At 36.7% G+C, this 21,898-nt stretch overlaps 1 protein-coding gene across 1 annotated transcript in view; it reads left to right on the top strand.

Moving 5' to 3' along the window:
* The window catches only part of LOC133526928 (acetylcholine receptor subunit alpha-like 2), a 51,449-nt gene that overhangs the window by 9,386 nt on the left and 20,165 nt on the right, over positions 1 to 21,898 (top strand). Inside the window, exons 2-3 of the mRNA XM_061863788.1 lie at positions 11,945 to 11,989; positions 14,377 to 14,486. Coding sequence (XP_061719772.1) covers positions 11,945 to 11,989; positions 14,377 to 14,486 — 155 coding nt within the window. The remainder of the gene's footprint in view (positions 1 to 11,944; positions 11,990 to 14,376; positions 14,487 to 21,898) is intronic.

The following is a 21,898-nucleotide window of genomic DNA, read 5'->3' on the forward strand; positions in this document are numbered from 1 at the left end:
TTCTTGAAATATCTTAGTAGTTTACAGCAAGTACAAGTTACATCTTTTAATTATTAATCTATGACTGACTTATCGATAAAATATTTATCGATATTAATTTTTTTCAAATACTTGGTTTTTCTATAAAAATATATTATCCAAGTCCCAAAATACCTAAATCTTTAAAAAAAAAATGTAAATTTAAAAAAAAATTGGCATTCACCGATTCAGAAATTATCACTCTTTTCCGTGCTCAGATCTATTTGTGACATCTATGAAAAGGGACCTTATTGTCGATGGCGCTTACGCCGCACTGCGTAGCGCGGCGTTGTTTATAATATGGGAGCATCGTTGATAATGGCGTAAGCGCCACCGACAATAAGGTCCCTTTTCATAGACGTCACAAATAGATCTGAGCACGGAAAAGAGTGATAATTTCTGAATCGGTGAATGCCAATTTTTTTTTTAATTTACATTTTTTTTTAAAGATTTAGGTATTTTCATAATGCCACATTTAATTTTGGTAAATGGGTAAAACGAAATTAAGGTGAAACCAAAGCACAAAAAACTTAACGTGGCAAAATGCATAGCAATTACCCCGAGGTCCGTAAACGTCTCTTCCATTTCAATTAGGACCTACTAGCTCGTTACATGGCGGTTATGCGAACTCGAGAGCGGAAAAATTGAGGCATTTTTATGGCAACAGATCGGAGAGTGAGGGACGATTATAGGACTTGAATTCTTATTGGTATTAATGTACCCCCTTATTCATAAACGTCTACTAAAGTTACGAAGCCGCTAATAATCATTTGTCCCTTTCCATCATACCAATACGTCGGATAGGGACAAACGATTATCAGCGACATCGTAACTTTAGTAGACGTTTATGAATAAGGGGGTTAATGTCTCTAGTTAGGTAAAGATACTGATTGGTATTCATTTGATATGGCTCGTTAAGTTGGAGTTGGAGCAGTTTTAAATGGTTAACCATGGGTTAACCAGTAAAATTTTAACTTCACTTTATACTATTAACTAAGTAATTAACGATGTAATATAATCTTGCGAGTCGATTTTAACCTTTTTTTGTTAGTACGAGTATCGATATGAAAGCTTTTCGGGTATACGTACATTATGTGATATAATGTGTGTTAGTAGTGTATTCGGGTAAATCCTAAAATGTACTCTAATATGATGGAATTATGGGTGATTTTCGGAATTGGCCGACACTTTTAAGCCGACACATTTGAGTATAGACTTTTAAGAGGCTGTCAATACCTAAAGCGCGCACACTGTCTATTTCTATCGGAGTAAATGAGATAGCACTGTCGCATGTTACTATGGGCCTGGGCAAGGGAATAATAAGAAAAATATTTAAATAAAAAAAAGTGGATTATTAGTGTAATATTTTACTCAACCACGGTTTAGATATAAATGTTTTGAAATTGTGATTTTAATTGCAGACCCATAAGTCAAAACAATAAAGACATAGAACCGTTTAATTGTGATTTTAAGACCAATCTTTGCAATTATTTTCTATCGAGCCGATTTCGTTCAATCATGTATCGAGTACAACCACGGTCTTTGAAATATAATTAATATGAACATATATTTTTCTTACTTGACTAAAACAAATAGTCTTTCTTAAAAAACTGTTTAAGTAACATCAATTTCAAGGACATTGGGTGTTTAATTGCCTGAATATAGCTCCCTAGCTATATTCAGGCAATTATAAATATAGCTACATATCTATCTGTTGAGTTGGTCTTTCTAAATTATAAACAGAAATACTCGTTGATGTCATATACGAAAATAAAACCAACCAAGTTCGAGTCGGACTTGCACAGGAAGGGTTCCGTACCATTATCTATAAAAACGGTCACCCATCCAAGTTCTGACCCCGCCCGACTTTGCCTAACTTCTGTGATTGGATGAGAACCTCGAGATTGGAAAGAAATATTTATTTTATTCTGTTTTTAGTATTTGTTGTTATAGCGGCAACAGAAATACATAATCTGTAGAAATTTCAACCGGCTAACTATCACGGTTCATGAGATACAGCCTGGACACAGACGGACGGACAGCGGAGTCTCAGTAATAGGGTCCCTTTTGACTCCGTTACTCTGGGATTTAGTAAATTTGTGTAATAATGTCCTATAAGTAATAATTATTCATTTATTATTGATTTATTGCACCTTGAGCGACGTGTTCGTGTAAGCGAACGCACGCTGCGAGCCAATTTGGCAGCCGACTGTACACAGACCACGTTTTAAAGAAATGACGGCAGTAAAAACGTAACAACTCGGTGGGACTGGGACACAGGGGACATTTTTTAACAGTAGGAAAACGATGATCGGCGTTTTTATAAATTATACATTGACATTATTTTATTATACTAGTATCCTGTAATTATTTAATTTTTGAATTGATATTTTATTGATTATGTTTTTGTATATCTGTTTTGACGATCATAATATGAATTCTTGTAGATTGACATGCCTGCAATTTATAATGTATTCTGTATTATGAAATAAATAAATATATCTATCTATAAAAACCCATTGAGCATTAAGTCCGCCATTTGTACATTGTTGTATATATTTTGTGCAATAATATTTATTTAATAAATAAATAAATTATATAAATAATAATAGACACAATTGAATACAGAACCTCCTCCTTCTTACAGTTGAAGGCGGTTAATAAATATTATAGATCAATCTTACACACATCGACTTGTCCTATTTACAACAGTACTTATGCTCAATAAGGTTTTTGTTGCGGATCCATACTAGACGGCGATGTATGTAATAGATATATAGAAAACATCCATAACTTAGAAACACGCATTCGTGTTAAACACATAAATAGATGCCCTTACCAGGATAGTAACCCGGGACCAGGATAAAACCCCAGAGCTTCATTACTCCTCTTTCTATGAGGGGCACCGTATAATACTGATTTTATATCTAAAAATAGTTATTTGTGCAACAAGAGAGGAAAGTTTTTTTAGCGAGTTTTGATTTTGAGTCCTGAGTAAGCGAAAGATTCTATAATTTACTCGCTTCGCGAGTGATTCTAAGTTAAAATCTTAAGCGTAGCGAGGGACTAAAAAACACGAGATGTAAAATAACTTTGCTCTCGTGTGACACATACAGCTTTTCACCTCAGCAGTGAGAACATATTAAAGGTTAAAAAAATCACATTTATTTACATTAATGAATGAAAAGCATCATCATTATGACAAAAGCTTATCTCACTCCCTGAAGTGAGGAAAGTCGCACTTAGCAAGTAGGCTTTTTCAAGCTGCTGGTGAAAAAATGTGTGGTATACATACTGTGTCTCTTCTGGCCACTGTGGCAGGTGTTATAAAACTCGTTTATTCACAAGCAAGCGTTAAGGCTTGTTCGTACATGTCGTCAAGAGCGCCATCGCGGAAAATCGCTCGTCATTTAGACGCTCTAGCGCTAAGCACCACGGTTTTACACAGCACCTTAACACAGTTTCTGAAAAAATACTTCGTTGTTTATCTAGCGATAACAGCGTAAACCATTTACTTAAGGGCGGTCATTTATTGTACCTAATAATGGTTGTTAGTAGAAATAGAAATAAACTACTAACATTTTGTAACATGTACTTTGAAATATTTGATCTGTACCCCTAGTGTAACTAAATTCGATTTCCAAACGTGACGTACGCGTTTGCGTTTAGTCTCATTTTGTATTGGATTTCGAAAGAGCGCGCCAAGCGGGATGTTTTGGAAACTCAAAATCCTATACAAAATGAGACTTAACGCAAACGCGTTCGTCACGTTATGATGTCGATCAAAGTTACACTAGGGGTACTGAGACATTTTGGTGTAAGTATTCCCTTGTGTGCCCGCGCCACGTGACTACCGCCACACAAGAGGCGGGCACAGATGGGAATGATGTCTATGTAGCGCCTATTCCCATCTGTGCCCGGTGGAGATAAACGAGAATACACCGACACTTTTATCAACGAACTGAAATAACTATAAATGTCTGTCTAACCTCGTACGGCCCAAGGTGCTTCTTATAGGACTTATCCAGTTCGATACAATTTAAATCATATTTAATTGGTGTCCCTGTTGGGTTGCATTGGTTTTGATTTGTTCAGTTTTCAAAAAACATAAAAGCAACTTTATTCCCCGGAAAATGTTGAAATCCCCAGGCCTAAGGATGATAGAATTCAAAAATGTCCCCGGGAATTGGGTACTTGACATATGTTGAATATTATAACAAAATTTAGTTAAATGGATAGAAAATGAGCCATCCATTATAAGAAAGTGGAATTCAATAATTTATATTGCGATTATAAATAAATAAATGATTGATTGATTGAAAATATACAAGGCTCCAAGGTCTCAATTTTTTTTTATCTTTCAAAAATAGAAAAAACGGTACCATACGATTCCATACATTTTATTGAAAAATAAATTGTATGACAACTATACACATGAACGCAATATTTCAGGGTCAAAATGACAGTTTCCTTGATCTTCGATACATTTAGGACAGACTTATATGATGTGACGTCACATCACATTATCATTTTGTTAGAGGCGTTTCAATCGTTGAGTGCGAGTGTCAGACTTTAACTCTCATTTCTGACCTTTGTGTTGCTTAAATGCCATGATTCCCAACAATATATTTCGTACATCATGATCACTTGTGATAGTTGTGACGTCGCGTCATTAATGAGACGTTTTGAGTTAGAACAAAGTAGTGATACATTGCTTGCTGAATTATTTTGTATGAAAAAATAAAAGTCGTCCATTTTTTATACAACCTATGAAAGTGTGTTAATTACAGCCTAAACTAACTGCCCTTTGATTATGAGTTCGTATCAAAAATACACGCTGTATTATCTCATAGAAAAATAACAGAAGATCAGTATAACTGGTACCTAGGTACTACAGAAGCTCTCTCTTGTTATCAAGTGTAATAAAATAGTACATTGTGTATTAAGGGCGGTAAACAAGACTTTAGGAACAAGTGTTACGAATTCGTAATTCTTGTACCGCCCGTGGTACAATTATGGTTCATTTGTGTAAAAAATTAAGCGAAATAATTCTTAAATTAGGTGACATTTCAAACATTCGTCCGCCATATCGTCAAGGCACAGATCCATCCACAAATGAAAATTGTGTAAAAAAATATTTAAGACGGCTATTAAATTAATCACATTAAATATTTTTAAACATAAAAAAATATTAAATTATAAACGTCAATATTTTAAAAGTAAAACTAATTTATATCCACTTCGTTCGTATAAATTAGTGATATAATTAAAAATATATGCCCATGGGCATAGTGAAATTAAAATAACTCTATTACCGCTCATTCTATCGTATGCTGGCATACAATAGTACTGTTTACGAGCAAGTGTGATACAAAATAGTAAACGATACCATTGGTAAATATCATGTATGCTGCGTGTGCCGGTAATAGGTGAGTTCACATCGCTAGTCCACAAAGCCTCCCGCACAAATCAGGTCGGATGCACGCGAAATGCACCCAAATTCAACAACTTATGCTACGGTTTGTTACCTATAGCCCCTAGAGGCCAATTCAAAGTTTACATATCACGATTGGTCTGGCCTAGTAGGTAGTGACCATGCCTATGAAGCCGATCTGGGTTCGAATCCTAGTAAGGGCATTTATTTGTTTATTTGTGTGTGCTATAAGAACAGATATTTGTTCCTGAGTCATGGATGTTTTCTGGGTATGAGTATGTATTTATCTATACAGGGCGTCCCAAGACTATGGGACATCAAGGGAAAGTACCCTAAATATCGTAGATAGGATATTTTGCTGAAAGAAGACTTTATTTTATTTTTAAAAGTAAGTAATATTGCAATCAAAGAATTTCTAAAAAAAAAAATTGAAAATTGCTTACTTTTTCTGGGAATTAAACCGAATCTTAAAATTTTAATCAAAAATTTTACTCTATTCATTTCTTTTGCGATATCATAGTTCTGAGATGACTTATTTTTTATGTATTCTTTCGATTGGCATCATAAAAATACAGGATGTTTTTTTTTCACACAAAGTAACTTATATTTTTTTAAATCTTTGAATGCAGTATTACTCAGTTTTGAAAATAAAATAAAGTCTCCTTTTAGCTAAATATCCTATGTCTTATATTTAAGTTTACTTTCCCTTGATGTCCCATAGTCTTGGGACGCCCTGTATATGTATGTATATTGTCGTCTAGTACCTATAGTACAATCTTTGCTTAGTCTAGGGCTAGGTTGATCTGTGAAAGATTGTCCCCAAGTATTTATTATTTATTTATTTATCAACTTTAAACTGCAGAGGTTTTCTCGAGAGACTAGACAATCAAAAATCGAAAAAGGAGTGTACAAGTTTTAAAGGGTCGGCAACAACATGTCCATGTCCATAGGCTACAGTGACTGCTCACCATCAGGCGGTTTAGGTGTTGCTAAACCGTTATGAAGCCTACATTCACACACACAATTACAGTGAATAAACATACACATATAAGGAATACAAATAGACATACATATAAATATACAAGGTGCCCGTGGGCATTGCGAGACATTTTAACTAAGCATTCCTGGTAATATTTAGTCCTTGTTTCAGAGATAATTAAATGTTTTTCGAAATCATTCTTTCGCCATAAGTCGGTACAAAACACATTTATGACTGCGGTATTGCAATTTATATAGACATGATATTTAAATAACTAGGTCTTTAGCTTTTAAAGTATTCACAGACAGAAGTACCTTTTCTAAAATGTGTTTGACCCAATCACATTTTAAGCCCTGCGTTCGACTAGCACACGGAGGCCAATTCGAACTTACATTTTGGCATCAAAATTAATTTTGATATCATTTGCCCGTGCGTCTGGCTCGCGCCAATACATGTACGAGAGAAAGGAGCTAAATTATAACTAAATGACATCATTTATATTTCAGTTTGATGTTAAATATGCGTTCAAATTGCCCACACGGTCAGCCAAAATAATCCCAGCGAACGCTTGGTAAGCACAAAAGCTTCACACTGTAATTAACATCTAGTACTCCTGCAGAAGGCTATTGCGTTCCGATTCAGAGCAGCTAAAGGCCTGTAATATCACCTATACTAGCAAACCACCCGAACCCGGGTATGTCGCCGGGTATGTCCTTAAACTACGTCCAAAAGAGAGGTATGGGCACTATGAATGTTATCTCGTTTTGTGTGGTAGGACACAGCCAGTGGATGTCATTCCAGATCTAGAGCAGAGCCCGACTGGGGAAGTACCTCCACCTTGCAGAAAACCGCAGCCAAATAAAACTAGACCCTACTCATAGTGTCGTGTTTCTGCCGGTGAGTAAGGTTGCCAGAGCTCAGCGAGGGTGCGGAGTGCTAGAGTCGGCATCGCGCATGTAACTCCTCTGGAGTTGCAGGCGTACATATTTTACGGAAACTGCTTACCATCAGGCAGGTCGTTAGCTTATTTTCCACCGAAGTACTATAAAAAAATCTAATTAAGACTTGTAAGGAGAAATATGTCCGTTAAATCTCTTTGGCAGACTCTCTGGGAGACAAATTTTTGAACTAAAGGTAACAGAATGAACGTCATTATCGCAGCAGTAATGCAGCGGTGAATGACACCCATTTTATCAAGGAAATTGACTGATACATCGACGGCAACGAGGATGATGGTGGAATTAGGCATATATTATGCCTTACTTGTCTGCCTGACATGTCTGCCAGAAAGATCTGACTACCATTGTCTGTTGCGACGTCTATTAGGCTTCGTTGTCTACTGGGTGGTGAAATGAAACAACTGTTGTTACTCATGTACTCTGCCACCCACCCGTTCTCCATGACACTTCTCCACGGAGTGAAGTTAGCGGGTAGTTGCATCGCACTTTTTATGGTGTAATGGTCACATCTTTACTAATATTCTTAGCTTAGCATGTATTATTGCCAACGTCACGTACCGTTGTTATACATAGGCAGTAGATATCTTCTCAAAAGGCGACCAAAATAGACGAACATTACGCATGGTGATTTGACGACAGTTGGCAACCAGCCAGCTATCGACCCGAGAACCGAACTGGGCTCGACTATCCTGTGTAAGTATCTAGGGGTTACCTCTTACTGGAACCTACTTAAAATTGGCTAATAACCTCACGAATCCAGCCGAATCGAAGTTAGGCTCTCATTTTAAAATGACAATGACAAAACAATGACAATGACAATGGATGATATGGACATTCAACTTACATATATTTAAGTTTAAATTTTGATACGAAGAAATTAAAGCGAGTAGAAGTTTTACATACTATAGGGTTTATCACCCTTCTTGATTTTACTCTGAATTTTTTTAACCATTTGCAGTATTGAAAAACTGTATAGACCATACGATTCAGAATAACTATTTGGTATATATATTTATTAATACTTTGAATTCGAACAGAATTGTGCAACAATATAAAACAATACTTAATGAAATGCCATACTGTAGACTTTTACCAAGTGTCCCCGGTGTTAGGGAGACTTGTTGACCCCTAATTGGGAGCTTTGATCCCAGGGGGACCAAGTCTACCAGGCTCTTGGGGCTCTTTTTAAAATACTAATATTCTACTGGTTCTATTTTTTGTGATGTTTACCATGAAAACGTTCACTTTATGAAAAATTAATCGAAAATTTACATTTCGTCTATTAAATTGAATTATAAACTTCTTTTATTATTCGTTTTATTGAAGTGCGGTTTGATAGCCCTAGCTTATTTTTCCACTCTTTCGAATGTAAAGGAAAATGATGTCACAATGTAAACGAATGGTCGCGACCCCATCGAGCTCAGCTATTGCAATCGCCTGAGAAGCACGAGCGAGTTTATAGAACCGTATGCAGTATGAACGTTTTTACATTAGAATAGAATAGAAATCATTTATTGTTTACCGTTTTATAATGAGATGGAATACAATGTTATACATATAGTAATAATATTATCTCTTAGTTGTGAATGAATTTGTTGACATAAAATTTAAAATTGGAATTAGTATAGAATAGAATAGTATAAAATCAACTAACCATTGTTATAAAACCTCGTTTAAGTACATAACATAGATTTAAGACTATTGCTGTACCCTATCAGGGTCCATGTGAAACTCACAACTACTACGAGTATGTAACACCTGTACAAACCATGGATGCAATAAAGAAAGAATAAAGTATAAAGAAAGAAGTATACAGTCAGAAGGCCAACGTATATCGGGTATATGATATTATATTTGCTACTCAATTAATAATTTAACTAAAACTAAATATTTGTTAACATGCTAATTAGTGTCATACATGGCCCCCAAACCTGGCCCCGCTCAAACGGTATCAGGCTAGGGGTTGTGGGGTTGGGTAACGGTAGCGAAGAGCTGATCATCACCAGCAGCACACACGTCCACAAAAAGACGTGAAATAACCTCCCCACTTCGGTGGGGAGCGACCCGCTACAGCCGTCGCAGCCTAACGGCAGACACGGCCACTCATACCTCCCGCCCGGGAGGTATCGAAAGACATCCAGTCCAGTTCTCGCTCGCACTCGCGTAATCAATCTGAATACGGAATGCAAGGGGCCTGCATAATTTATGGCTGTTGTAAAAGTGCAGTTTATCCTGTTTAATTAGTTAGCGTTGATCTAGCAGTGATGTATTGGCGGAGTCGTTTGTTTCCGGCGCGGAATTTTGTATCGTATATTTACAATTAACAATAAAATATATTTCCTTTTTCACGGGCCTATAAATCCCGGTCTTTGGATAGGCTTGCGTGGGAATATAGATCCAACACGTAGATGCCCTTTGAAGAGCTTTAATGTCATGTAGAATGCCTGCTGGGACCCGTTCACAGGTAGAGCAATAGACACTCATGATTCTCATGAACCGGTCTCAGCAGGCATTGGGACTATTGTAGAAAAAGTGAACAGTATAACGGTCTATGGATTGAAGCTTGGGTGGACAATGAGACTGGGTTATTGCAAAGACCGGACACCTGCCATAACAATGATTTCACTAGTTAAAAAACAAAATTTATTAAGCTGGCGAAATCGTATACAATAATCTCAGTAGTAAGTTCAAATAAAACATAGTTAATTTTAGATTCCCTTTACTACACACTACATTTTAGATTACCTTTGATCCTCTTTTTGTATAATTTCTTAACCAGAATCATTGCTACTGTTGAGCGCCGAGTGTTGGCAACTCCAACAGTAATATAGGCATTCATTCATGCATTCGTTCTAACGCTTGCTCCGTCAACAATATCGCCATGTTAAGTACATATATTACAGGGCTGAAATCCATTCCTTCCTTTTGTTTACACGTCTTAAGGAGGCACATATCGACATCTGCCATAAAAATGTTCCATCTGAATTCACCAGCAATAATGTGCTATATTTAACTCATACACAACTTTAGGGTCAGAAGAACAGGAGGACAATCTTACACAGTTTTATCTGAAACTGCTTAATTTCAACTTGTCCAATATTCCCACATCTAATAGGTTCCGCAAAAATTGCTGAATAAAATGTAACCGTAGACACTAAAATAAAGATCTTCCGCAGCTACTTGTAACCTGTTGACCCTTATAATCATATCATGAAATAATAAAATAAATGAATAAATATTATAGGGACATTCTTACACAAATTGACTAAGTCCTACAGTAAGCCAAGAACGCTATAGTCTTGTGGGTACTCAGACAACGATATATATAATATACAAATACTTAAATACATAGAAAACATGCAAGACTCAGGAACAAATATCTGTGCTATGCTCACAAGCATATGCCCTTACCAGGCCTCGAACCCAGGAGGCCTTTTCTTATTGAGTCCCTGCTAATGTACATCCCATTCAACGTAATGGTTTTCCTCAGGTCGCGTTTAATGAAGTTATTGAAGGTTCAGGTATATGTATGAATAGGTTTTGAAACGTTCTGTGCTGCTGGTTGCGATGTCCGGGGGCGAATTTAACATGTCTTTGTTAACGGCACCAATAATGGGAAATTTAGTAGAAAATTTTGATACTTCACAGACTAAAATTTCTACCGCTTTATGCGTTAAAAGTTGAATGTTCTATTTGTCTTTTATGTTTTCTATGTATTTAATGAAAGCTTCTGCAATGGGTTTCAATATTATTAACAAATTAAAACTATGTTTTTTTGCTCCAGTCATGGGATGTATGGCGCCATTAATTTTCGAACTAACACATATCAATGAGAAATTAAACTTAAGCAGATCTTTGGCTCTTGTTTATGGTAAAATGTTATTATCGTTTAAAAACTGATGGTAAATACTTGTTTTACGGGATTTGTCTATACTATTACTAGTGCCAGTCCCAATATAGAGGCGTTTACTATCTACACAAATATACCATAAAGTTTCTATGATGCGTTAAAAAACCGCAATTTATGGTAAGCATAAAGTTAAACTGACCTGTTAGAACAAACTTAATAATAACATCAATGTCGATTTAATAATGAAATTCAATTTCGAATATCTCTGAAAAACAAAAGAATTTGATTTGACCTCATTCATTAGTATCAGTCGAGATGACGTTTTAATGGAAATTAAATTTGCAAACAGTGTGATCAAATATAGAGAGCTTATAATATGTGTATAGATAAAGCAGTATTATGTTACTTACTGAACAGTGATAGGTATTATAACTCGCTTTTATCTCTTTTCAAACTTTTAATTCGTAGCTGTCACATAAGATTAATGACATTCGTGAAATGACCTACTTACTTCAAATAGCTTGGGTACGGTGACAGCTGTCATCTGCAAAAAAATTTAACCTTCAAATGCAAAATGTCTCAAAGTTAGTTTAGTATATATATCCTTCAAGATTAGGTATCTATCTGCACTAGAATACAAGTCCGAATTTTAATGTCACTGACTTTTTGATTAAAAATAATATTTTTTCTTTCTTTTGTTTCAGAACTTGAAAGATCAAATCTTGACCACCAACGTATGGCTCGAACATGTGAGTATAGTTAAGGAATCATAGCCCAGAGGCTTAAGCTCTTAATAGTACATTACGATACAAGTGCGAAAAATAGGAAATTCGAAATGAGTGGCGATAAATTAAAACACGATCGAAGGGAGTGTTTTAAATCGACACGAGTTGCGAATTACCTATTCGCACATGTATCGTACAACGTTTTACAGTACATTATGGCCCTTTAAGTGTTCGACACAGTAACGTAATATTCTAATTTTCGCACTAGTGCGGTAAAGTAGCACCATATGTACTGTAAAAAGTATTTACACTAGCAGCTCTGTAGCTGCAGACTTCGAAATTGTCAATTTTTTACTTAATTATTTAACCTGCTCATAAAATTTCACGTGAATTAGTTGAGATACTTGAGATATGTGACCTGTAGATGAGAAAATCCGGACATGCGAAAGCATTATTGACATTATTGTCCAAGCTGCAACGGAGGCGTTCGCTAACGCTCGGTCAATAAAAGAAGTCGTATTATTATTTACTTTAAGGCTGCGTTTGCTATGAAAACATAGCATAGCAAACATAGCACATCTCTGGTCGAAAGGCACCCTTACTCGCGTGTAGTTAACTTAACGCGTGTAAGTAACTTTAAACATTGCCTTCGAGGTTTTCAATCAGGTTGGCAAAAATGGGAGAATCGGTATAATAGTTTTAGGGGTCGCATTCACATGGAATCCTGTCATTAGTTAGTCCATATAGTACCTAAATGTAAGCAGAAATGAATATCGTTAGTGTTAATGCGTCGGCCTAGTTATATGCCTAGTGTGCAAAACGTTTTGAGTTTCAAATAAAGGTAAGTAAGCGGTAGTTAGAAAAACTCGCAAAGCTACATGCTCATGTCAACTGTAGCCAGTCTTTCTGTTAGACCTCGGTGAAACTTGTGAAACCATAATCAGAAGTTGTAATAAAAATAGAATATACAATTTGAAGTAGTCGCTCGGCGATCGCTTTGGTTCTAGTATCTTTTAGTGTTGTTTATCTTATACCTTTAAACGAGCAATTCTTGTATATATATATATATTTCTGGGATCTCGGAAACGGCTCTAACGATTTTGCTGAAATTTGGTATATGGGGGTTTTTGGGGGTAGACAATCGATCTAGTCTTATGTTTGGGAAAACGCGTGTTTTCGAGTTTTCATGCGTTTTTCTTTCGACGCAGAATATGGTCGCTAATTTCGTATTGCCGGCCACTGTCCGTCTGGTCCAGCGGGTTAAGACGCGGACGGCTAAACGAGTGTTGCGGGTTCGAATCTCGCCCAGTGATTAACTTTTTTTTTTTATATGTTCAAGTTTATATATTTTTTTTTAATTTTTATTGTTTTAGACAAGTTTAATTTAGTAAAAAAATGTAGTTAAGATTATCACCTATACACCACCATATTACAATAAATAGTTATAACCAGTAAATAGTCGCCCAGGTACTATAGTTATTAAAACACAACATTCCTTTGTAAAACCGATGCATTAATGTAGCAACACTTCACAGTATATTTCACGAACATTTAAGGAACTCAGACCCAGAATGTAGTGCCCCGAATGCAGCTAAATATTGCCTTGCGACATGCAACCGAGCAATTTCAGCTCAAATTGTTTTCCGCGCGTACAGCGTGGGTATAAATTCAGTTTCCTGTATATTTAATGAATTTTGGTATGTTTGGTGTAAAGATACAGATAAAAATGCATTGTTAGGGTTAGTGGTTATTGTGGGTGGTTATGTTTTCTAGTAAATTGTGTTGGTCCATCTACGATCAATCTGCGTCAAGTTCTACGTCAAGTATAGCGTAGCCGTTCATTTAGGCCAATTCCAACAATATAATGTGATTCTGCTCTAACATGGATCTGAGATCATTTTAATATATGAGATGGTTCCAGTCTCCTTAAGAGGACCTGTTGAATTGCGCATTATGTCAACTTTTAACCAAAAAGTTCACTTTTGACACTGACAGATCAGTATCATATTGGAATGAGATTTAATAACAAAAACTCGAACTGACCTGATTGTCTGCCAAGTCGGCGAAGACTCAGACTTACGGCCCGATTCGAAGAATAAGATACGATAACGATAAGTTCTGGTTTAGATAAGTTCTCATTTAGATATCGTTTATATGTCGTATAATTGACAGAAGCAGCTCGATTCGGGCAACCAATGTCACTTTGACGCTAGAAATATCGTAGATAGATCTTATTGGGATCTGGGATCACAGCGAAATGAACGTCAATTTTTTTTCACGATTTTCATATCGGTCCTATGGGAAAACGTGTTCAGTATGACCATCTCAATACATATTTGACATTGGAGATCACGATCTCTAAATCACCCAGTATAAGTGTTGTGGCTGTAACTTATACTATTTGGTTGCAGGAGTGGGAGGACCACAAGTTCAAATGGGACCCGAACGAGTACGGCGGACAGAAGGAACTGTATGTGCCCTCTGAACACATCTGGCTCCCTGATATCGTTCTTTACAACAAGTAAGCTTACTAAAAAATCACTTACGAGTATATACTTAACACATTTGTGCAAGTACCACATCCAGGGTCAGTCCAAGCTAACTCTTCAACGACTTGGCTACTGGCGACTTAAATTTGTATGAAAACGAGATGTTTACAGTGGCGCTCTCATCTTTGTCACTTTCCACCTGCTCCTATTTGAATGACTCCAATAAGGCATTGACTTAGGTACTTGATCTTATATCCTCTAGATAGGGCAGAGGGGCCGGCAAAGAGCGCCGCCATCTGGATCGGTCTTCCAGCTTGAGTTCGCTCCAAGTCTTCCCAAAAGCCTATAATAAAAGTAAATAATAGTCCGCCGCCAGGTTTAAAGAGCTGTTGCCTCGTTATGTGGTCAGGATCGCTTCAGACTGAATGTCCAATCCAGCTTTATTTTTCTGCCTAGACCGTGCAAGAGAACGAGGCGATTCCCTTAAGGTGATACCCTTATTCCTACATATTATAATATGGAGTTCTTTGAGAAGCAAGTATTATTGGTAATCAAAAACAGTTTTGAATGATTCACGGTTAGTTTCACTAGACTTAAATCGATCGGGATATAAACCGTGATTACCTTTTATTCTTTTACCGCGCTCATTGTCGTCGTCGTGTAGTTGTGTGGTCGTTCTACACAACTTTGACACCCACCCGCTATCTCCAGTTACCCGTGAACAAGATGCATGTAACTGCGTCGAAATATCGGGAGCTCGAAAACAATATAAAAGGTAATCACGGTTTATATCCCGGTCGATTTAAGTTTGGTTCTCAAAGGTTAGCTACGCATGGCCCCTTTGATATTGCTATGGCCATGGGGAAGACATAACATAATATATGGTGCATTATCCTATATAAACTATAACAAATATAACAATTATTATATTTGTTAGTTTTTTTATGTCCGTTCGTGGTCATAAAATTTTCAAGCTTTCAAAATTTCAAAATTCGTACATAACAAACATAATGTTTACTATAACTTCACTCCACTTCTAAATTCAAAATTCATAAATTTATTCTGCAAGTAGGCCTCAAGGGCTCTTTTACAAGTCAATACAACATTTATAGTAACATCATATAGTGACATGAAAAATACATAACAACATTTATAAATACAATACCCAATACCTGGAACATTACATTATAATAATCTTAAAATAAATAATTACTACAATACAATAGAGATGTATAGTCTCTATGGTTAAAAACACATTAAATCTGGAGATGTAAAAGGTCCCCAATGTAAAAGTAGGTACTAATACTAATAAAATTTGGAGGTGTAAAGTCTCTCCAAGTGTCAAAATAAAATTTATACTAAATAAATAAACCGCGTCTGGACTACATAAGTAGCCGAAGGTAAACCTTTTTCATTTCCACTCAAACGTTCTATGAAAATTATGATACATCTGTACGATAGTGTTAGTAAATTCAGTACTTATGTAAGCATTTCACACTCACATAAAAACGTAAAACTAAATCAAGGTCAACTTCCAACCCAAAACCCTTTGTTCCATTCTAGCAAAAACACACTCAAATATTATTGCCGGCCATTTAAGCTCAGACCCTTTAAATCGCAATAAAATTACCAAAAAACGGCAACCATATTACGAGACAAAGAGTCAAAGCGGCATAATATTTTATATGTCGGGCATTATGGACTCGACAACGGAACACTCGGTATGATGTGTACCGTGACGGGGGAGCGGAGACCGGAGAATTATATCACGTTCAAAAAAACAAATGTATACATAAATGTAAATGTGTTTTTTTTTTATACTACGTCGGTGGCAATTTGGCAAACAAGCATACGGCCCGCCTGATGGTAAGTAGCCTCCGTAGCCTATGTACGCCAGCAACTCCAGAGGAGTTACATGCGCGTTGCCGACCCTAAACCCGCCCCCCCTCATTGAGCTCTGGCAACCTTACTCACCGGCAGGAACACAACACTATGAGTAGGGTCTACTGTTATTTGGCTGCTGTTTTCTGTAAGGTGGAGGTACTTCTCCAGTTGGGCTCTGCTCTAGATCTGGAATGGCATCCACTGGCTGTGCCCTACCACACAAAGCGAGATGACATTCACAATGCCTATACCTCTGTTCTCTCTTCTTGTGCTTCATTTTAAGGATATGTTGTCCTTCCGGATCGATCCCACCGACTGGGAAAGGGAGGCTGAAGACCGCGAGCACTGGAGGAAGACCCTGGGAGATGGAGTAGTTGCACACGATGAAGCATGGCTTAAACTCCTTCACACTAGGCGAGAACTGAGACACCAGCGCGCTGTTTTCCCACTTTCGTCACCGGGCATGACATTCTCCTGCCCGCCATGCGGTCGCGGCTGCCGCTCTCGAATTGGACTTACTAGTCATTTACGTAAGTGCCGCAATGTTATGGGCGCTGTTTAAACCATCATTTAATTGATGTTAAAGGCCAATGATGATGATGATGTATACATAAAAATTCTATGGAAGTTTCAAACAGTCTAATTTTAATGGAATTAAGTTCTATGGAAATTCTATCCTATATGGACAGGTAACAGACAACACTAGAATGATAGTTAACGTATTTATTCTGGAGGCGTAGTTTGACGTCAAAATTATATATCCAAATGATCTAACTTGTCCGTACATCACCACCACCACCAGCATTGACCAGCGAAACACGGGCGAAATTTTTGGCAAAAATTTCATTTTTGCTACAAGCTTTTTTCGCTGATTGTACTTTTTTCCACAGGCAACTAATACTCATCGAGACAATTCTAAAAACCCGAAACACGTTAGTCGTACACGTATTAGTCATGGACCGCCGGCATCATGGAAGGGACAGGAATGATAATTACGCGCGTGCGATAGAGGTCAATTGTACAAGTACAGTACAATTACGAAATTATACATGCTTAGCGTCCTTACTTTACTGGTTATTATAATCGCTATAATCCAAAGGTCGCTTCGATGTTATTATAAACGGTTTCGACTGCATTATTTCATGATCAATACAACCGAAAATCCCTTGTTTGTTTGGATATAACAAAACAAAGGTTAGATTATAAGAACCTTTTATTAACTCGTTACTATTGTGACCAGTACTAGTGCCTGTTGGTATTAGGTTGCTAAGCGGATCTAAGGCTCCTTGAATGAGCCGTGGCAAAATGCCGGGACAACATTATGAAAATGATGAGGTTCAGCATGACCGCGTCCAAAACTTGCATTTTGACATAAAATAATATTATCTGAATGATGTCACTTTTACAAGCTTTTATTTAACTTGCTCTGTTTGTATGTACCTATGGGACAAATCTTGCAAGTTCAATTTGACCCACTTCCCGGTTCCGATGAAGCTGAAAATTTGCATACATATGTAAGTCGGGTGACAATGCAATATTATAGTACCATCAAGCTGATCTGATGATGGAAACAAGAGGTAGCCATAGGAACGCTGTGATAAAACAACGCAACCTAATTGTGTTTGGGGTTTTTAGAATTGTCTCGATGAGTATTAGTTGCCTGTGGAAAAAAAGTACAGTCAGCGAAAAAAGCTTGTAGCAAAAATGAAATTGAAGTAGAAGAAGAAGTCATAACCAAGATTAAATACTTATACTTGACCACGACAGGACCTCAAAATGTTGACGTTGTATCTGGTTCGTCGCTATAAGCGAATTCGTCACACGATTCTAAGACCACGAAGATTTTCCGTTTATAAATTTCATTTTCTAAGTAACGGCGACCTTCAGAAAACCCAAATTATTCCATCAACTCAACACACGATTCTTATTAAGGGACTAGTCTACAGTAGGCTCGCAACATGATTAGTGTCGTGACAAAGTTACGTAAGAAACTCATCAGGAAGTTTATTACAGAAATAAAAGTACGTACGTCCCGGCTAAAACAGTATCCTTGGAAAGGACACATAACATCGAAACAGTACATTATGTAGCCGAATACCACAAGCTCATGATTGTAGCAATAAAAACTATGCCTTACTCCATCTGATTAAAGTTAAAATTCAAACTACAAGTTAGACTGTAATAGGATCTTGCTGAAATCATCTATCAGAGCGGATACTTCCCAGTCTAATACATACCGTTAAACAAGACTGTACTTTAAGTCTATGGGAATAAGGTTTTCTTAAGTTTTACCGACTGTCACGGGCCCATGACATATAGAATTTCTTACGCATGAGGCGAGTGAAGAATAAATCTTCGGGCAGTAAACAATCCATGCGCAGAACGGAAATTGAATGGTCAACGAATTTATTTGCTACCATTTGCAGAGTTGCACTCTGCTTTCCCCCTTGGATGGAAAGTCGATTCCGTACAAATTGATATCGTAAAGTGGAGAGTGCTGGTGGAATATGGAATGGCGATGGGAACGTACCGTCTTTCATGTCGTAAGGAGGATGACTTTGTAAGGATTTTATTGCTAGAAGTGTACGTGAAGTATCCTGCTTGGACTGTTTATAGCACCATTTCTCTTAATGCGTTGGTATACCTAGTTAAAGTCATTGAGGTAAGAGGTAAAATCTGTATTTTTTTTTTGGTGTTCAGAAACAGGATAAGAACAACTGTGAATATAACTAAAACATATCAATGCTTATATAAAAGAAGGCCAATAACAGTCATCCATTAAATTAGTTACATTATGTAATGATAAAAAAAAATACAACGAGAATGTGCAATACTATACATAACCTTAAAAGTACATAGCAGTCGTAAAATATGATGTATTTAAACAATGTTGATTCCATAGATCGCAACGCACATCATTCTAAGTTCTAAAAACACTTCTCATTCGCTTTTTCGAACGCATATTAAACGATAACAGTAAAAGTAGACTTGGTGTATTTTCTCAGAAATGTGATCTATTTCTGCCGTCTGACGTTTCAACCAAAAGGGGAAATTAAGCGCTCGACTTGACCGGTTCAGTTCCGAAATATATTTTCGTTTTCCAAAAAGCTGGCTAATAAACAGCTTAATGAATCAATCCCGCACTTCAGCTAAGGTCCGGAGATGAATCAAGTTAATATTTTATGAAAAATAAATCATTTGGCTGGCGGCGCGGTCTTCCGTCGTTTGTGGCAGGTCCCATAAACCCGTCCGGGGCTAACTCACTTGTAGAGGTCGGACATACGGGCAGTTGAATGGCATAAGTCATGGGAAACAGTACTAATACAGCGCTATACAGCACGTATACCTAAATGTATAACCATAAATTGAAATCCTAAATTCATTATTTTTATTGAAATTGAAAACTTTATTTCAGACACATTGGTTAGTAACAATATAACAAAACAATAAATATGATGTTAGTATTACTTAAGGCTGAAACAAAAATTAAAAATAATTTATTAAATAGATAGATTGATTTATTTATTGGTGATTAGTACCAATAAAAAAATCTATCTATCTATTACCCTGTGATCATTGATTAAAAACAACAATTATGATCAAAATTAAATATTTACAATACATTATATGAATGGGTATATAAAACTTCAATCAATTCGGAAATCAATGCAATAATAAATGTAATCAATCAGTTAATAATTACAATATTATAGAGAGCGTGCATGAACTGTAGGAGGCAGCACAGGAGCTGTCAGATTTTTGGCGCGAAGCGTAAATGTGATGTTTATTGTTCCGATGTAGCCCACAAGATGGCAGAACCTACTATGCACAAGAAAACACTTGACGTGTAAATGTGCATATTTATGGTTCCGATTCAGACCACAAGATGGCAGACCCTCCAACGCGCACGGTCCCTATCTCAACGGTTCAGTAGATTGTCCACTGTCACCGGACATGTAATTTCATCCAGTGGTGCTGGAACGGGCAATCCAGTGTAGGTTTTTTGTAGGCCCTTACAAGTTATTATAAATACAACAGCCAATACCTGGGAAAACATTACATTATAAAAATCAAGGGTAGTCACCTCTTTTCGCGTAATCCAGTGGAGTGGAAATTAAATATTTATGGCAGCATCGAAAATGGCTTTCACATTATTCAACAAAATAATATTTTAATATAATCATCTTTGTGATTGACAGTTTTGAATGATTCTCAGTTAGTTTCACGAGACTTAAATCGACCGCAATATGACGCGACCAGTGGTAACATTGAAAGCGAACGCAGCCGACGCGCACGAATGAGGGTAGACCGAGCGCGGTCTACCCTTTGACACCCACCCGCTTTCTCCAGTTACCTGTGAACAGGATGCATGTAACTGCGTTGAAATATATGCTTCAGCTCATAAACAATAAAAAAGGTAATAACGGTTCATATCCCGGTCGATTTAAATCTTTGTGTTTTCATCATTATAACGTTTTTATCGTCGTCTCAGCGGGACCAATTATGACTATCTACAGTAATAATTTATTAAAGTTCTAAAATTCATTCGACAGTGACAAAGATTACAAAAATAGTAAATTTCATAAGATATTGTTATTTAGGTTTAAACACAAATACTTCTTTAATCTAGAAAATAACTACCACTCTCAAGTTTCTACTATATGCTTTAATTAAAACGTGGTCTGTTTGAATAACACTATCCCATCATCCTTTGGCCAGCCACCCGTAAGATTGTTATATAGGATTAAACACTTCTGATAATCTAGAAAACGACTACCACAAAAACTGATGATTATCGCATTAACTGCCAACGTTTTCGTAGCGCTACGCTCGTTTGGGATCCCAGGGTTTTCTCGCTTTATATAGGAAACCGACTACGAATAAAGAACCCACCGAGCGGTTTCCCAGCACTCAATGTGTTAATAATCTACTATTATATGCTTTTAACGGTACATGATCTGTCTTACATGTGTTTATTGAATGACGCTGCCCCCTCATCCCTTGGCCAGCCACCCGTAAGATTAGCGCACGTGCGTTGCTCGTGGATGATTAATGGCCACGCGCCTGTTTTGACGGCCTGATGTATCATTCCGTTTCTTGTCGATGCTATCAATTAGCAGGCATGTTGACGCTGTGAGCTATATAATATTAGAACTATAAGTACATAATCCATACAAATACATTGCAATGCCCAAAAGACCCCGTTTTTAAGTTTGATTATTTACGTATAACGGCACTTAAATCAATGCATGGTAAACTTGCTACGAATACATCTTCAACACAATAACTCGTAATGATTTTGCGAATAAAAGGCGTCGATGGACATTTGTATGACAGTAAAGAATAATTCTGAGTTAGATGAGAGTGCCTCTTTCCAAAGTACAGTCAGCATCAAAAGTAGCGGATGAAACAACGCGCCAAATGTATCTGATATTTCGGATAACTTTTCCAAATATAGATAAATTTCTAAAATTCGATAAATAAAAAATAAATATAATTCTAATAAATAAAAATAATAAAAATATATGATAATTCGATAAATTTCAAAAGTATATCTTTT

The sequence above is a fragment of the Cydia pomonella genome, chromosome 17 (genome assembly GCF_033807575.1).
Source record: "Cydia pomonella isolate Wapato2018A chromosome 17, ilCydPomo1, whole genome shotgun sequence".
NCBI classification, from domain to species: Eukaryota; Metazoa; Arthropoda; class Insecta; order Lepidoptera; family Tortricidae; genus Cydia; species Cydia pomonella.